The 17,611-nt window shown below is 40.8% G+C and overlaps 1 protein-coding gene across 1 annotated transcript in view; it reads right to left on the bottom strand.

Annotated features, from left to right (window-relative positions):
* The window catches only part of LOC125716031 (pappalysin-1-like), a 110,926-nt gene that overhangs the window by 79,559 nt on the left and 13,756 nt on the right, over nucleotides 1-17,611 (bottom strand). The window contains exons 3-6 of the mRNA XM_048988255.1: nucleotides 9,299-9,444; nucleotides 8,853-9,146; nucleotides 7,802-7,994; nucleotides 5,938-6,059 (exon numbers count right to left, since the gene is read on the bottom strand). Of these exons, the coding sequence (XP_048844212.1) occupies nucleotides 5,938-6,059; nucleotides 7,802-7,994; nucleotides 8,853-9,146; nucleotides 9,299-9,444 (755 nt within the window). The remainder of the gene's footprint in view (nucleotides 1-5,937; nucleotides 6,060-7,801; nucleotides 7,995-8,852; nucleotides 9,147-9,298; nucleotides 9,445-17,611) is intronic.

Here is a 17,611-nt window from a genome sequence, read left to right as displayed (position 1 = left end):
CACCATCAGATTGCTGGTAACCTCTAGTCTGCTCCTTAATTCAGTATTTAAAAACACACACGCACACACACACACACAAAAAATGTATTACTTTTCTAATTGAATATCAGGGATATTGAAATGAAAGCAGGACCCTTATACATACATGTATAAGATATTATGGTTGCAACTGATTGCGAAATAAGAAAAATTTACGGGTGGGGAGGTGTCGCTGACTGTTTGTCCCAGAAGAGCATGTTCTCAGAAAGCAGCAATGGTCTTCAAGAAGCTCTCCAAGGAACAGTGTGACTTGACAGTGTCTGTGTTACTCCATTCCTGTCGATGTGTGTGAGATCTCACTCGCATGGGCTTTTCGACATGCCTCACTGTCAGATATTCCATTCCTCCTTTCTGCAGTGGGACTTCATTTTCATACCGATTTTCCTAAACTATACGCCTTACTCTGACAGAGAGGCTTGTGTGTGCTTTAGCATAATGAAAAGTACTCTCGTAACGGTATAGGACACAATTTTGGTGTTCGGGTTTTTCCGAAGCAGTGAGACTACCAGCAGTAGTCTCATAACACCAGTGATGCAGTGATGCATCAAAACAGTGCAGCTCTCATTTTCTCTTCTTAAGAACAACAACAATGCACACATATCTCCCCTAGGTATTGTTGTACATGTTGTAGTAACAGTTAAAGGGAATAACTAAACAAAGCGTATAAATATATAAATATGTCAGTGTAATCAGAAAATGAGAACCCACAGTTAGACTATGGGAAATAAATTATTTAATATAAGTTCATATAACTGAACACCTGCGATGGGCTGGCCCCCCATCCTGGGTTGTTCCCTGCCTCGTGCCCATTGCTTCCGGGATAGGCTCCGGACCCCCCGCGACCCAGCAGGATAAGCGGTTTGGAAAATGGATGGATGGATAACTGAACACATGATAAGTCAACAAAAAGATTGAAAGGTTTGAGGGATTTAAAAGCTTTACAATTGCCTAATAACCTCTAAAAATGACTCCATAAGTCCATATGCACAACTTTAAGGCTTTACAAGATGTCCCAGGATACTTACACCGCATTTAGGACATGATTAACCTAAAGATTACCTATTTTCTGTAAATTTACAAAAAAACGACATAAACGGAAAACACAGTGAAACAGGTTTTTTTATTCGCCAGCGGCAGGTAAAGGTACTAACTACTTGATTGGCAATATTTTTTCTTCACAAATAAAGTTATAATTTTGGAAGTTATTTACAGAACACTGCATTACATGGAATTTTTAAGATAATAGGCAAGTACTGGAATTAATTAGTGCTGAGTAATTAAAATTTTAATCTTCTCTGCATCAGAACTATCAGATAATATAATAAACATATTCTATGCTTTCCAAATTGGTGGAAAGCTTTAAATGTATGTGGGTCTGTAGTAGCAAAAAATCTTTACATTTTCACAAACAATGGCCAAAAGCAAAACTTTATGTTTGAAATATTAAATACATGTGCAGAAAAACCATCCTGATTAATGTGTTAATAAATGATTATCAAATATGCCTTTGAATCACTATTCTCCTCTCAAAATCTTTAGCCAATGTAGTAAATCTAGCCTAAAAGCAGTTGACTCACAGTGGCTGTAAACCTAAGGGATGAGTGTTTTGTCACCTACATAACATTTCTTGCATTTTATTATACTTCCCTTTTTTTTCCTAATGTGGAAATAAATCCACAAGTAGTGGCCACTTTTCCCCCGATTTATGAATTCCCCAGGCAGGTTTGACCTGAACCTGATGAGTCACTGGAATGACCAAAACTCCCAGTTCCCAAATACTGTCAGCAATGTCCAGTACTATAAAAACAGTAAAACTTAAGAAAATGCAAATATAGCTGTATCCTCGCATTTAAACCAACATGTTTGTGGCAAGGAAACTGAGCTCTAAAAATGTAAAGCCCGTATGGTTAGGGGCCTCTTCCCTGCGCTCCACTAGCAGAGTTTAGTTTGCACCCTAATTCACTATTTCAGGCCCAGAGCCATAATCTACTTACTCTCATGACTACAATATAAAATCCTAGTGCCCACTATGTGAATGGAATGTACAATATAATTTGCCAAAAATGAGAGGATACAGTACCACCCCAACAAGACCCTGAATATCTAAATAAATGTTGGCCGTTCTTGTTTCCATGTACATTTCACACCTTGTTTTATTTCAGTATATTACAATTCCAGAGCTCTCTCTAACATCGGTTATGTGTAATGCATTCACTTGGCATCTGTGGAGCATCCCAGATTCATCTCTGTTGGAATACTTGAGTTGTGACTACAGGTGCATCTTTGTGATAGCTGACGAACCCCAGATATCCCACAATTGCAGAACCGAAGCTCTCTTTTGTTTGGCTCAGAATGGTACTCTGGTCTCTCGGCCAGTAGCAGAGCCCTCTCCAATTCACATGCAGCCAAAAAAACTCAAAGTGACTATGCAAGTCAGGGCCACTTTCGGTGCCATGATGAGATTGGCCAAGGTGAGGAGTACATGGTACTGATTGCTCACCTCGTGTTGAAAAGCATGCAGCTTCACACATCTGGTCAGTGAACATGTCAATATGAAAAATCTCTTAAAGAAATTCCTTTGCCACCTGCTGAGGGTGCAGGCATGATGAATATAGGGGATCTTGGAATCTAGAACATACCTCTTTAAGGCTCACTACTGTTAATCTCCTACTTAAATCACTGTCACTCACATTTCTAACATTTGATTTCTTGTATGGTTCTTATGTCCAAATTGAACTTTTCATTCCGAGCCTAATTTAATATACATACAAGGACCCAGTCTGGCTTCAGTTTTGTTGAGAGCTGAATAGCTTTGCAAAAAATGTTTATAATAATGCAGTGTAATGTATTTATGGCCCATGTGAGATATGACATTGATGATGAACAGACGTGGTGCATATAAGTGAGCCTTGGTGTCTGTTCGGCATTAAATAGTGGAAATTACAGAAGGCTGCCAAAATTAAGATGGCAAACCTTTAACTGTAAATAACACATGACAGTGCACCGTTTACAACCGGCAGGGTCAACACTGACAGCATGTCACTGGCATGTCTTACACGCGTGGCTAATTGACGTCAAGGGGACGTACCGTCGTCTTAAACGTCGGCTGCCCCACGCTGTCTTCAGGCAGGTATCAATAGGCAGCCATTGTGCAAACATCTTTATCATTGCGCGACAGCTTTAGTGGCAAACCGGGGGACATTAGGAGATGGTGCCATTACGTCAGTATGGGTGTGATAGAAATCAGTGTACAGTTAATGCGATGGGATGTCGGCTGAACTCAGAACAGCTGTGCCTCTTGCGCTGGGACTGAGATGCTCGTATAAACCAGAATAGCGTGGCCCGGCTCCAGGCACAGGGCGCTGGGCAGACGGGCCAACCGCAGCATTGCCTGCAGAGCTGGACCAGTGAAGTAAACCAATGAGGTAAGGGCGACTCGGTGTCCTAAAAGGATGCTCATTCCACACATTCCTGGTTTCCCCTCTCACGTCCATTCTCCTTTTCGTCTCCTGATTTCAATCAACTGTGGGATGTTTCACATGAATGTCAGTAACCACAGGGCAATTTGCATAGCAGGCTCAGTCCACGCACGCGTTTTTCGTTTTTTTTGGTCGGCCTGTTCCAGTCGTCTGGGGCTCTCTGTGAAACACTACAGGGTTACTGAAAGCTATATTTGATGCCACTGATATTTCTGACAGACCCATTGTGTGAGGAAACAAACCGCGAAACCCTAGGGAGATTTGAGATGCCGGAGTAGTCGCATGTAGCAAAGGCACGCAGCGCGAGTGCCCAGAGTCTACAGGAATCCCTCCGAGGAAGTGTGTGTGTTTTAGGGGGCACGCAATTGTCGTTAAAAAAAAATTATAATAAATAGACGGGCAGAAGTGGAGCTAAAAATAGCAGAAATTACAGCAGCCGTGAGGTATCTCTGGCAGGTTTGTATCAGATGATGTAAACAGCTGAAAGGGGAGCAAAGCTGCTTTTGACAGGAACATCTTCTAAGGGGGAAGTAGAGTCGGTTTACAAGCCTGGACATGCCTTTGCTCCTGACTGTTAGCCGCACCGCTGAGGCAGCAAAGCTACAGATGCTAAGCCCTCAGCCTGCTGATGTGCTGTCTGTCCGATCCGCTGCACACGTCCCTCAGGATGCTATTAATAAGCTGACATAAAGACAAGTTAATGAAGAAGGACGGCCACTACACTGATACGGATATAAAAACGAGTCACACACAAGCTCTTGTGAATCATCGCAGCATCACATTCAAACCATCCTTCTATGTGCAAATTTTATGAGGACAGAAGCTGAAAGAAAGCAATCGATCACCTGATAGTGAAGACGTATAAAACTATGGGATGATAAGATTTAAATTCTCTGACTGCTGGAGGCCAAAGTAAAAAAAAAAAATAGAACATTCCAGAAGATTCTGAGGGGAAAACATGAGTCAACCCAAAATGAGCAAATAACTACATGTCCTTTTTTCCCAGTATATGTGTACAAAGCTCCATGGACTTCATTTCATTCTATATTTACGGTCTCTCTTAAAATAAATACATGAGAGAATAAAAGTTTACGGAGATTGTATGACTAAAGTTCTCCACTTTCCAAAACGTGGCAATATTCCACTCCTGGATATCTTCTCCCTCAGCACTATCTATAAATTATTACTACTTAAAGCACCCAGAATAATCTACAAACTGTTTTACTTTCTTAAACCTGCCTTCCTAGTAACAGCATGCATAATTCAGCGAGGAAGGACTGCAAAGTGTTTAACAAGTTTAATTTGAAAGTTCAGTTAAGAAACTGTAGCAGTACATTAAACATGTTTGTGCCAAATGTCCACATTTCCTGGATTTACCAGCTGATGTCTTCAGCTTTTCCCAGGAGCTTTGCAGTATGTTTAACCCTGCGGCTAATTCCAGAAGCTGTAAATTAGAGTGCAAGGCGAAATTTGCATAAATAATGCCTCTGATTTCCATTTGCTTATACCTGCATTAATAAAAACTAAGATGGTGGTGGGTCCTATAGATCCCCTAGAGGGCTGCTATGTATATGCCTGCTTTTTTTAAATCATCAAACAAATTGCCACCATTGTTTTGTACAAAAAAAACGAACCCAAGCTAGTTGGCACACATATGAATAACTATGCACATTTATGCTAAATAATTGTGCATTCATTATTAAAATGATAAACACATTTCAAGATAATTTATGTTAATAATTATTAAGTAATTAGTAAGTTCACTCTACAATACTACGAGGAGTAGCACAATACATATAAATGTTTTTTCAACCATTTCCATTTTTATTCCATGGAATATAAGTTATATTTAATTATTAGTAGATAATTTTATCCAAAGCTGTTAAAATGTTGCCCATTAACACAGTTGGAAACTTTAAGGGCATTTTATGGGCACCAGTATAAGACCCCAGCTGGGGTATACTGGGCCATGAGACTCTGTGCTTGGACATTAACCTGTCTGCTTCCATTCCTCGGGAGGTCAGACCAAGTTTTACTTAAAAGATCATTACATTTAAACTGAATTCCTACACTGGCAGCAGACTACACCTCTGTCAGTACAGATGTCTTGAAGGCCCCACTCTTTCTTTGAAGTCAGTCACCAATCATACGTTGTGGTGCTGGAGAACAGACCACAGCAGCAGTGCGTGTAGCTGCCTGACAGGTGCGTGCACCTCATTATTTATAAACAGAAATATACATCACAAGTTAAAATTTCTACCCATACATTTGTTAAGCAAACAACCCAATTCCACTAATCCTAGTGTTTTGTTAACATCATTTTCATGCACTTACCATTAGATTATCAATGCATGATATTCACAGTGACAGTATATGTCCTGGAACAGAAGGACTGAGACTTAATAAAACCTTTCCATACCTTCAGCCTCCCGAGGGCTCCAGTGTCCTGAGGGAGCGCAGGGGCGGGGAGATGAGGAGTTGGAGGCGTATTGCATAAGGACCCTCCCTTCTGTGCATTTATCACATACTGATCCCACTTCTCTAGGAAACCAATAGACAGCCATAGGTACCAACTTAGATACAAAACAAAACAAAGTTAGTGCAGCTTCTAGACTTATAACTTACAGAAAATATTTCAATGCAAATTTGATCACATTAAAACATGGTCCTTTATTTCTTTGGTTGTCTTATTTTTCATCATATGCTTTCATAGTGCCCAAAATCTCAGGCAGCGCTCCATTATCAGCTATTAAAAAGGTCTGACAATCAGCATTTTCACATGTGAGTTTTCAAAGCAACATGAGACCAAATAGTCAGTGCCAAATTGCATTAATTACAAAAAAAAACTACTAAATTATCTTAAATAATAATAATAATAATGTGCCATGAGCAAAAATTACAACAACCAATGCCAATCAGACAACTGCATTGGAGAAGAACACTGGTTGTATGTTAAAGCTCACTGAAAAAAACAGACAGACAATTAGTTAATACAACAGAAACACAGCCTATAAATGACCACAGACCTGAATCAGCATCTCTGTGACCCAGTCTCAACGAAAGCTGCACATTGTGAGCTTCAAAAAATAAGAATGTAATTTAAAAGAATAAGAATTTACAGTCAGTTTGGAAAATGCTTGCATGTAAAGCCAATGTACAAAAAAAACACATAACCTGGGGTAAGGAAGACAAAACCTGGACACCTAAGAGATGGAAAAAAGTAATAATGTCTGATGAATTATCTTTCACACTTTTTCCTGCTTCTGGACAGGTTTACATTTGGAGATGAGCCTGCAGCCCATAATGCCTGTTGGTAAGGGCCGTCATCTCATGGAAGACATTACGCTTGATGGCTTCCTTGCATGGTCATATAACAGCAAAGGAATACGAGGTCATCTTACAGAACAGGTCCAAGAAGGGACTGTTGCTGTTCTGATGTCAAACGATGACCCTGCACTTCATTAGATCCTTATCTATATTTTTACATTTAAGACAAACATATAAGAATAAATGCCCGATGCAATTAAGAAATAAAACATTTAAAATATTTTCTGAATTACATATGCAAGCTAAACATGGAATTCTTTACACCATTTAAATGTGATCTTATAAACTATATTAAATACCTGAGGATTAATCTGATATTATTGCATCACACAATGCACAACAATTAATGTCACAAAGGATTTAACAAACAGTTAAACCCTCTTGACACTTCTTCTTCTACTTTAATATAATTTTATTATTCAGAATAGCCAGCACCAAGTCTGATGTAGCATTACATTTAAATATATTTTTAATATGCTTGGACACAACTGGCATGTGAAAAAAAGTGCTGACGCTTCTTGTGACTAATTTAAAGGTCAATTTCTCCCCAATGTATCATACAAACACATGCTCCTTTCAGGTTAACTAGGCATGACACCTCCATATGTTTGCATTGCCTGGTTTTTAATATGTGGCCACAATTCTAGCAGGATGAAGGTAGAAGAAAAGGTAGCCTTGAATTCAATTACAGATGTGCTCTAAATTGATTCCAATTCCACACTCATAAACACTCTTTTGCCATTGTTCTATCATAAAATTCCCTTGATATTTAGTAAGATGATTAATGCTCAATGTGAAATGATCAATGGGCAGGTTTCAGATACACCGCCCGTAGCTGATAACTTGCTGCCTGCCTTTAGGTCCCCTGATGTTACCGTGCTCCTACAGATGATGGCGGCCCAGGCAGCGATGGCCGGCACTGCTGCACGGCCTCTTCTCGTGCGTCTTATTTTCACCTGTCGTAGAAGTTCCCTGTGATGGGCGGGAACCACTCCAGCAGGAGCGCATCGTCTTCCTGCTCCACCACTTGGGGTGCCATGGGCAGAGGGGGTGGCTTGCTGCTTGGCTGCCAGGACTGGTAGATGAGGTCCAGGTAGCAGTGCATTCTAGCCACTTGGTTAAGTGTGAATGAGTCAGTGCAGTCATCGTCTACAGGAGAGAGAGAGAGGGAGAGAGAACCGTGAAGATGCCTAAGAGGAATAGGAATGAGGAACAGGCATGAGACCTATAATGGTCTGATCTGATCTGATAGTGTGAGAGACAGAAAAACCTGCCACAACAGAAAAAAACACAAAGTGACCTTTTCACATTCAGTTCAGTCACAATATAAATTATCCAACAATCTAACCATCCATCTATCCATCTTCCAATCGCTCATCCAACACAGGGTCACAGGCAGCCCATCCCAGGCAGCAAAGGGCATGCGGCAGGGGAACACTCTGGACGGGATGCCAGCCCATTGCAACACAGAATATAAATTATACACAATGCAATTTTTCAGCTGTTTCAGCAGTCTTTCTTTTAAAAGGGTTTGATCTTGGCATAAATGTTCCAACTGAGTGAGACACAAACGAAAAAGAAGTGATCTAAATATGAGCATTGATATGTCGTACAGAAGGCCTTTTTAAAGCTGCTTTTTATTTCATACGTGAAGTTAATAACAGAGATACACTTCAAAGACCAAGGCCAGACTGAACTTGCTCCGCTATGTTAGCTTGGGTGCAGTATAATAATAGGAAAAAAAATTCTGTAAGACCTTTCAATGTCCACTTATTTCTGCGATGCAGAGTGAGGCTGCCGCACTCACAGTCATTCATCAGTTACACATGGTATCGGTTAGTGGTTGGAATAGCGGGGATCAGGCTGCGCTGCCAGTTTCACAGAAGAGCTTTTCAATAAAAAAATCAAGAAGCTGATCCCAACATCTCTCCTTCAGGTAAACAGTGTTCAGCAAACACAACACAATCTTACATCCATCCCAGGTCACACACAAATCCGTTTACCCACCTGCGTAACTCATATAGTTATTATAGGGCGTGTGCGTGAAATGACGCCGCCCACAGGTGTCATTTCCAGGCTCAGGGTCCCTGCAGTGTTTGTACTTGGGCGTGGGGTTGGTATCAGCACACAGGTCACCTGTCTCCAGAGAGGGCTCTGTCTCCCAGCAGGCGTCGTTACACGACTCGACCTCAGAGATCCCTCTGAAGACGTGGTAGAGGCCCAGACTGTGACCGATCTCGTGGATCATGGTGTGAGTGTGACCAAACGTGCCATAAAAGGAAGGATTCAGCACAATCCCTCCTACAAACAACAGGAAACACACTTCAATGTAAGAACAATGACTCGTTCCTTTTTGTCCATAAAAATGTATTCAAGACTCTTGATGACTTCAGCAGATCATCTCAATTCATAACAATAATAACTTCAATTATATGCTGCACGTTAGAACATACCTAAATGTGTTAATGCTTCTTTATCCCAGGGCCAGGTTGCAACCCCAGCCAGGTCTTCATCCGTGGAGTTGGCAAAGAAGATGTTGAGATGTGTGGAGCCATCCAGATTCAATATCTCTTTTAGCTCTTTGACATCCAGAAACGCTCTAGTGGAGAGACAGAATTGAGCACAAATTACACCATGAAAAACCCTGCAGGGCAATATCGGTCAAGACAAGTTAAACACAATCCTTATTATTCTTAATAATATATTGTTTTCCTGTTTATCTATTTATTTTTAGTCTATTACACTGTAGTCATTCTATTTATGCGGCTATACTACTATTACCATTGTTTCTATACATTCAGCCGTTACTGACTTGACTTGCCAACTTGACTTGCACTGTCCTGTGTTTTGCACATTAAAAATTCTTGTGAATCTCCCCCTTTTGTCACTTACTGTTCATCACACCATGGTCCTGGGGGACATTATCTCATGCCACTGTATACTCTTATATAGATGGTATGACCATAAATGCCACCCAACTGAATGCATCATTATCTGCTTTAGCCTCCTAGGACTGTTTTTCTGTTTGTGTGCCTGTCAGTTTGTCTGTTTTCCTCTTAGACTAGACCCCATTGAACATGGCATAGAGCACAGAGATTTATATGACATGAACACAATGGTTACAGAGAGGGTTTATAGTCCATCTTTGGTAATTGCAAAAAGAAACAGACAGTCAGACAAACAAAAATGGTATAACAATAGTACTAAACGTTTTAGATTTTAGACTAGATTCAAGTGCTGTGCAGGTTACCACACTGACCTGCGTTATTGAATAAGATAGAAAATGAACAATGGGCCCCTGACTTGCAGGCAGTGTCTTGCTACTTCTTGGGGAAAGTGCCATCCTGTAAATGCATGGCCCAGATGAGCTGCCTATCACATGAGGAAAGACTTATTACGAGTGAAATCCGAGCCACACTGGGAGGCCAAGTCTTCGGGGTCAAGGGTCACTGGCCCTGTCTAGTTAGGAATGTAACATGTCATCTGGTCTGCTGCAACCATCTACCCTCTAACATACTAATTACTCTTTTTCAAAGTTGGTCTCCATGTTTCCTTAGTGTCCGGAGCGTGCTAAGTGCCAGATGTGTGAATCTGAAACAGAGAGGATGCTGTTACAGGGCAAAGGGAAGCCCAGCTGATCTACAATGTTATGGTAAAACAACAGCAGGATACATCAATCTGTATGCCTGCCGGCCTGCCTTATTGTAAGTTCTTCCCAATCAACAACTGTTGTGAGTGTGCACCCTTTTCTCAATCATTTAAACAGGATAACTCTTAATTATATGTAGCTGTTAATAGCCTCTGTTATGCCATTCACAGATACACAAAGCTGGTGGGTAAACTCATACATAGGAAAGAAAAGTGTGAACAGGTCAGGATTTAAACAACTTCACACTCAGTCATCACAATAAGATTCTGAAGCAGTTTTCCAGTAACACTCTGAGTTTTCACACTTTCACAGTTCATTGATCAGTAATAATTTATATGCTTCCTTCCTTGTTAATTCGGGAGGGAGATACGCTCCAATCAGACTGTCTTAATTGAAAGTGACTTTTGAAGTTTTTGATTTTATCTTTGGATTGCACTGACAGGGGAAGACTTAGACAAATAGTTTTACCTTCCCCCCTCCCTTTACAATGCTGGAGCAAGAAAAATAAAAGACATGCCCCAACCCCCAGGACAGACACCCTGAAAAACATCCATAACCCCTACACCAGCCGCAAACACTCCCAACTTGACTCTTTGAAGGTACATCTGTTTGCCAGCTCACTCTACTGAGTCGTGGATGAATGGAGCTGAGGTGCTGGCCTAGTCTGAGGGCATAGCACAGTTTTCTGCCTTCCTGAATGTTCACATGTGCGTGATCTTGAAATCTGAAGGTAAATGTTAACTTTTGATCCAGTTCAACAGGAAGTCAAAAAGTATCTCACCACGGGAATGATAAAAAAACACACAGCCTTACAATAACACTCTACCACTGCTGTTACATTATGGCTTACGGAAATTTTGCTGTTACAAGCACACAATATTAAACGTTTTTTTCACAATCACGTAAAATCTTTTTTTGTTGAATAAAAATTGGAGATTAAGTAACTGTCGTGGATCGTGAGCTGAAAGCTGGAAAGCATCTTTCTTTAATTCATATGTTTTATATACTCACATAACCACACATAATAGTCTGAAAATTGTTGTGTGTTGAGTAATCACTGTGAGGTTTGTGTGACACAGCGGAGCAGATAATCTGGGCTTATGTGTGGCGATAGCACTTTCACCTACCTGAGCTATGTATAGGATATTGTATGTTTGCACATTTCCTACCATCTATATCCCTAAGAATATCCCATCACAATTATCACCCACTCCAACTTATACTGCCCAAAAACAGTTAGAAAAACATCTCTTCTACAGGTTCTAGGAAACGGCTTCACATAACTCTTACCCATGCATAAACAGTAATAGAAATATTACCTATATGTAATTACTGTTACAATTCTATTCAGTACTGCTATTAATTATCTTTGAAAGACACTGTCACCACATATTAGGGATTCCCACACCCCTCCTGAGTAGTAGGCGGGACTGAAGAACGTTCCAAAGAGTACCCTGTTTGACTTGTGTCAGATGGGGTCACATTAAGTTCTTATGAAGAAGAAAAAAGCTACAAACTCCCAGAGCTTAGGATCTTTGTGCAGGATTAAAAAAAAAAAAGATGATGGAGTTCTCTCTTTCTCATAAGAAGCGTTTTAAGTGAGAAGTTGTTACACGGGGGGGGGGGGGGGGGGGCATTATCAAAGGACAGCTAAGGTCAGTTTATGGAAACCAGGAAGCTCGCTCCGGGGACAGGCCTATGGAGAACACATGATATAAGGTTTCTCTCCTAATAATTTCAGGAATTTAATTATTTCCTATGAAAATATTTGGCTGGCTTTTTGGCTATGCAGAAAAGGAAAAAAAGGTCATAGGGTTTAATGGGGAGAAGAGTAAGACAGCTATGTAGTTAACAGAAAGTGATACGCATGTCTCTGCATAGGTGTACAGTGCATGCAAAATTTCTGCTATTTATCTGGGTGCCTGGCTATGCGGCATTCTGTGGAGGAAACAGGTTTCAATGGCCTCTCTAAAAGGGTGTGCTCTGCCAGTCGTGTTTGGCCTTGTGTCGGAAGTACAGCATGACCCCCTTATCGCAGCGGCTCTCCCCCAGGACATCTTGCTGATTCCCCGTTATAGACAGAGCACAGATCAGGGTCCGGGGCTCGGCCTACATTTTCACATGGGATGAGTCCCTGGGGAGAGTGAGAAAATTTTCCATTCCTTTCACTTCTGCACACTTAAGTCAAAAAAGAGATTTAAATCATCGTAAAAGACAAAAAGGGGGAGAAAAGAACTCCACTAAATGCAGATGTCACCGGAAATCACTGCTGCATGAATAGCCGCAGCATGTAGGAATGCATGTTGATGCATTTATGTTAAATACCAGCTAAATGAATGATTATTGCCTCATCCATTTACAGCCAAATATTATTCATATAATCTCATAAAATCACCTCGCATGCGACGTCTTGCCCGCTGTGTGCACGGAACCTGTGGCACACCGGCTGGGCGCTGCTTGCCAGACAGCCCAGAGAGCCATAAATTGGCAGCCCCTCAGAAGCCTTGTCACCAACCCCATGAACAAAACAGCCATCAAAGCAGTCACTCATTACCACTCTGGCCACAAGCCCTAGGTACATTTCTGAAGGAGATGCTAAGACAGCTACAGATATCATGCAGCCCCGCAGCCCAGTACAATCACTCAAAAGGGAAGCAACTAAAACAGACACTAAATGTATCAGATGATGTCATTTCCTCCTGGAATAAAAGTGCTGCAGTTCTGTGCGCTCAGCATTTACTTGCTCTGGAGTCATTAATAGGGCACGTCGTGCATCTTTTTCTAGCTATTCCGTTATCCCCTGGCTGTTACCCCAGTATGCATTGGATAAATGCAACAGAAATTCACTTGTCCTGTATTCAAACTGTCAGTTCTGTCGGCGGGAGTAATAGAAACGTGGGCCCCAGCCTCTGGCTCATCCAGCTGCTTGTTCCCTGATGGCGAATGCTGAAGGCTAGGGGATTATGAGAGTCCAGAACTACGGTGTGGAGGAATCTGCCATCACACATATTCAGGAACCACGCAGGAGAGCATAATCCTGACTCGACTCAATTTTTATCTAAAGGGAAAGAAAGCACAGGCGATTTACTGGCTCGAACAAACGCGTGAATGGGTAGTGTGACCAAACAGTGAAAGACAGCAGCTCTAGGTGTGCGGACAGAGCACGGCAGTCCTCTACAAATGCCTGGATAAAAGCCTTTGCCAGGCTGATCAGAAAAACAAATGCTCTCCCACCAGTTTTGACATACAAGACTTTGTAATTGAGGTTGTTTAGAAGTGAAAATTCCCGGAAACACACTGGCAGCTTCAACCTTAAACCCATGTTGTCAGGACACCAGAGATATATGCCGTCATAGGTAACTGGGCCGCAGGAGCTTTTTACTGGGCAGTCAGGTCTTTAAAATGAAGGTGTTAAAAGCACGCTTTATACCAAATCATCTGTTAGGTAAAGCCATTAACATCTGTTGGTTTACTATCAGAAGGTCTTAAATTTAGACTACAGGTTGTAAAATACCAAGCTCCTCTGAGGAAGTCCAGTAAAAGGAGGAAAAGGCTTTCTGTTAATTTGTGCAGTAGAGGATTGCTGACAGGTCGATACTGAAAGGAGCCCAGTGGTGACAAATGAGCTTGAAAGCTTGAACATTTACTGCATAAAACAGGCTGTGACATGGAGGAGAAGGTTCCATGATGGCTTCTTGCTTATTGTTATAAAAATATAAATAGCCAAAATGCCACGGCTTCTAAACGATTCACAAAATACTATATGTACATCATCACAATCGGAGCATTTTCTCCATTCCCGCTGTTCTTAGTAGAATAAAATGTGCTCTCAATAGCAACATGTGCGTGCAATGCAAGTGTAGACTGCTTAAGTCTAGCTGTAAATTCACCTGGTAGACTAATAAATCACTCTAAAGGCTGCCAGAAAACGAGAGAAAAAAAGAATTATAATGTGCGATAATGTGCTGCAACTAGAATTTATCTTTAATCATAACAGACATTGAGATTTCTCAGATAAGTTTTTATTATTCTCTTGGAGAACTGTAGTTAAATCAATTGAATAATAATCGCAGCACATTTCATGGAGTTACTGTGCAATTATGCCTTCTTAAGAATCTATTTTTACCTGAGGAATTAGCAGAGATACAGAACCCTATAAATTTGCTTCAAACGCTAATTATGTGGGAACACCAATGCCACATGGGTGGAGGTGCACTCCATGAAGGTCTACATGAAGTTCCAAATCACCTGCTGAGACATTAAGAGACTCCCGTATGTGTGCGATATTAACCGAATGCTGTCCAAACAATTAATTCTGCTCCAAAATTTTCAAGAAAAGACAATGGGCCAAATTATATTAATGTGTGAGACCCTGAAGTTTTGTGATGTCAAGATAGCGCCGCTGGAATTCAGTGTTCAATGGAATTTAGGAATTATAATAGCACTGCGACATTTTTCATAAACAGTACCCCAACATTGAGTTAACAAACGTAACACAATTATTAACAAAATACAGCAAGTAATGCATGCATGGTGTGGCAATATGTTGAAAATGACGTAACCTAAACATGGATGCATAAATTATGACCTTTGAATACAAATTCAGAATATCTTTTGATTACAAGCTTTTGCTGTGGCTCTTCATTTAAATGCATATGAATAATCAAGGTTTCGTTATGTTTATCAGTAACCATAGTTGAGTAATTCGGGTCCAGAGAGTAAAAATCCAGATCAACCAATCAGCTGAGCATAAAGAGTCACAGTCACAGAGTACTCAACTGGTTGATTGAAACAAAATCCCGTTCTGGACTTACACTCTCAGGAACTGATTTACCCAACTCTGTCAGTAACGATGTCTGTGGGTAGAGTTACTCTTTCACTGACCCATTCTGACAAAGTCACTGTCCCTTATCTATAAAAAAAAATAATCCTCTATTGCTACTCTCATGACTAATCATAACCACGGCGGTTCCACAGTCATGTTGACATTAAGTCGCTGTGCTCATCATTGCTTGCTCATAATGTTCACTGTTCGTACAGAATTCCACAATCAACAAGGAATGTAAAATGTTTGTTATGCAGCCCTCGGCAAAGCACTCTAGACATTCCATAATCAAAGAAAAATAAGTAAGCACTTGGAAAGCTTATCTTTCTGACTGATGCACACAATTTCTTTTTTTTGTTCGTTTCCTTCTATGTTAATACACAAATGCGAGCTCATCTATATCTGTCACTTTCAAATTCTGACCATTTATCACTAACCATGCACCAATAAATCACATATTTACATAATCAGCAAAGCCGTGGTGAGTTACGAATCCTAAATGTTATAGCCACAGAATGACAGCCAGAAAACCCTTAGCTTTCAACAGAAAACATGACTGTTCCACATATAGTGCAATATGATTTAACACAATGGATAAACATTTCATTGGATTTCATTTTATTGGAGGATAACTTTGTCATATATAATTCATTCTAAGCCTCATGCTGCACCATGTGATATAGATGCATCTACCCTGTAGCATGCATAAAAGGCAATTTGTGCTTCTCTAAAACATTAATCTTGTATTTAAATCCTTATAACAAAATGTAAAGATCTCCAACCATCCATCCATCGATCTCATAACCACTCAATCATCCTGGTTAGCGCTATGGTGTGGGACCTCAAGCTTATCCCAGCCAAGACTGGGCACAAGGCCGGGGTAGAATGGGGGTGACAGTCCATCATAGGGTACATATGCTAGAGCAGTGTTTTCCAACCCAGTCCTTGGGGAACCCCGGACAGTCCACGTTTTTGCTTCCTCTCAGATCCCAGCGCATCAGTACCAGGTATTCGGTGTTCCTGATTGGCTGGGAGCTGGAAGGGAACAAAAATGTGGACAGTCCGGGGTTCCCTGAGGACTGGTTTGGGAAACACTGTGTTAGAGGCTATTTAAAGGTGGCAATTAACCCAACGGCATATTTGAAGACTGTGGGAGGAAACCTCCACAACATGGAGAGAACATGCAAATGCCGCAGATAGAGGAGATAGACCAACCCTGGAAGTGTGAGGCAAGAGTGCTACCCACTGAGCAACCAAGCCACCCAGACTAAAGGCTTGGAATTATTCACATACATACACACACACTCACACATGTGTGTGTGTCACATATACATTACATTGTAGGGACCAAATGTCCCCACAATGTAATAACAACCTGTAATTTTAACACATGGGGAAATTCAATTTTATAAAAATCAGTGACTGCAATCAAAAAACTAAAAATGCCAAAAGTCTCATATTTTGTTTGGTTACTTATGGTTAAGGTTAGGGGCTGGGGTAGGGGTTAAGGTCATCATGTTTGGATTAGAGTTTTCCCCCAAATGAATGGAGAGTCCCCACAATGATATAATTGCAAACCTGTGTGTGTGTGTGTGTGTGTGTGTGTGTGTGTGTGTGTGTGTAAAAACGTGTTAAAACAATCTTGTGTACTTAAACTTATGACTTATTCATTAATTAAAATGGCCAGTCTTTCGTGACATTACTAAATGTTAGCTAGTTAGCTAACCTTAATCTACCATTATATCAGCAAACCAGAGAACCTTACTTATTACTGACCACATTTTTTAAGGCTTAATTGTGCAGAAGGAGATTCTAAATTAAATGTCATGCTCACAACAATGAAATGTGTCCTCTGTATTTGATCTATGTGTGACATAACAGGGGACAGCTATTATTCAGCACCCAGGTAGCAGTACATAGGGGAGGTTCCTTGCTCAAGGTACCTCAGTGGCCAGGGATTTAAACCAGCAACCTTTTGAACACAAGCACACTCCCCTAATCATCAGGCCACCACTGCCTGATATACTGTATTGAGCGTTTCACCAGACCAAGCAGTTGTTCCATGACCTGCTCTATGTGTATGACCCAAGCCTGCTCTCCTGGTTCTGTTATTCCTCGCCTAGTGTACTGGATTTGGTTACTAGTACTGTATTCCTGTTACTGATATCTGTCTGTTTTGAGACTACATCTTTGGGCTATAATTCAGAATTGTTTGCCTCAGCCAAAATGTTGACTCTTTGCCTGTCAGTTAACAACAATTCTGAAAATAATTAAGGAACTTGAATCCTCTCC

The sequence above is a fragment of the Brienomyrus brachyistius genome, chromosome 2, assembly GCF_023856365.1.
Source record: "Brienomyrus brachyistius isolate T26 chromosome 2, BBRACH_0.4, whole genome shotgun sequence".
NCBI lineage: Eukaryota > Metazoa > Chordata > Actinopteri > Osteoglossiformes > Mormyridae > Brienomyrus > Brienomyrus brachyistius.
The sequence above is the reverse complement of the archived record's forward strand: the minus strand, read 5'-3'. Positions and strand labels throughout refer to the sequence as shown.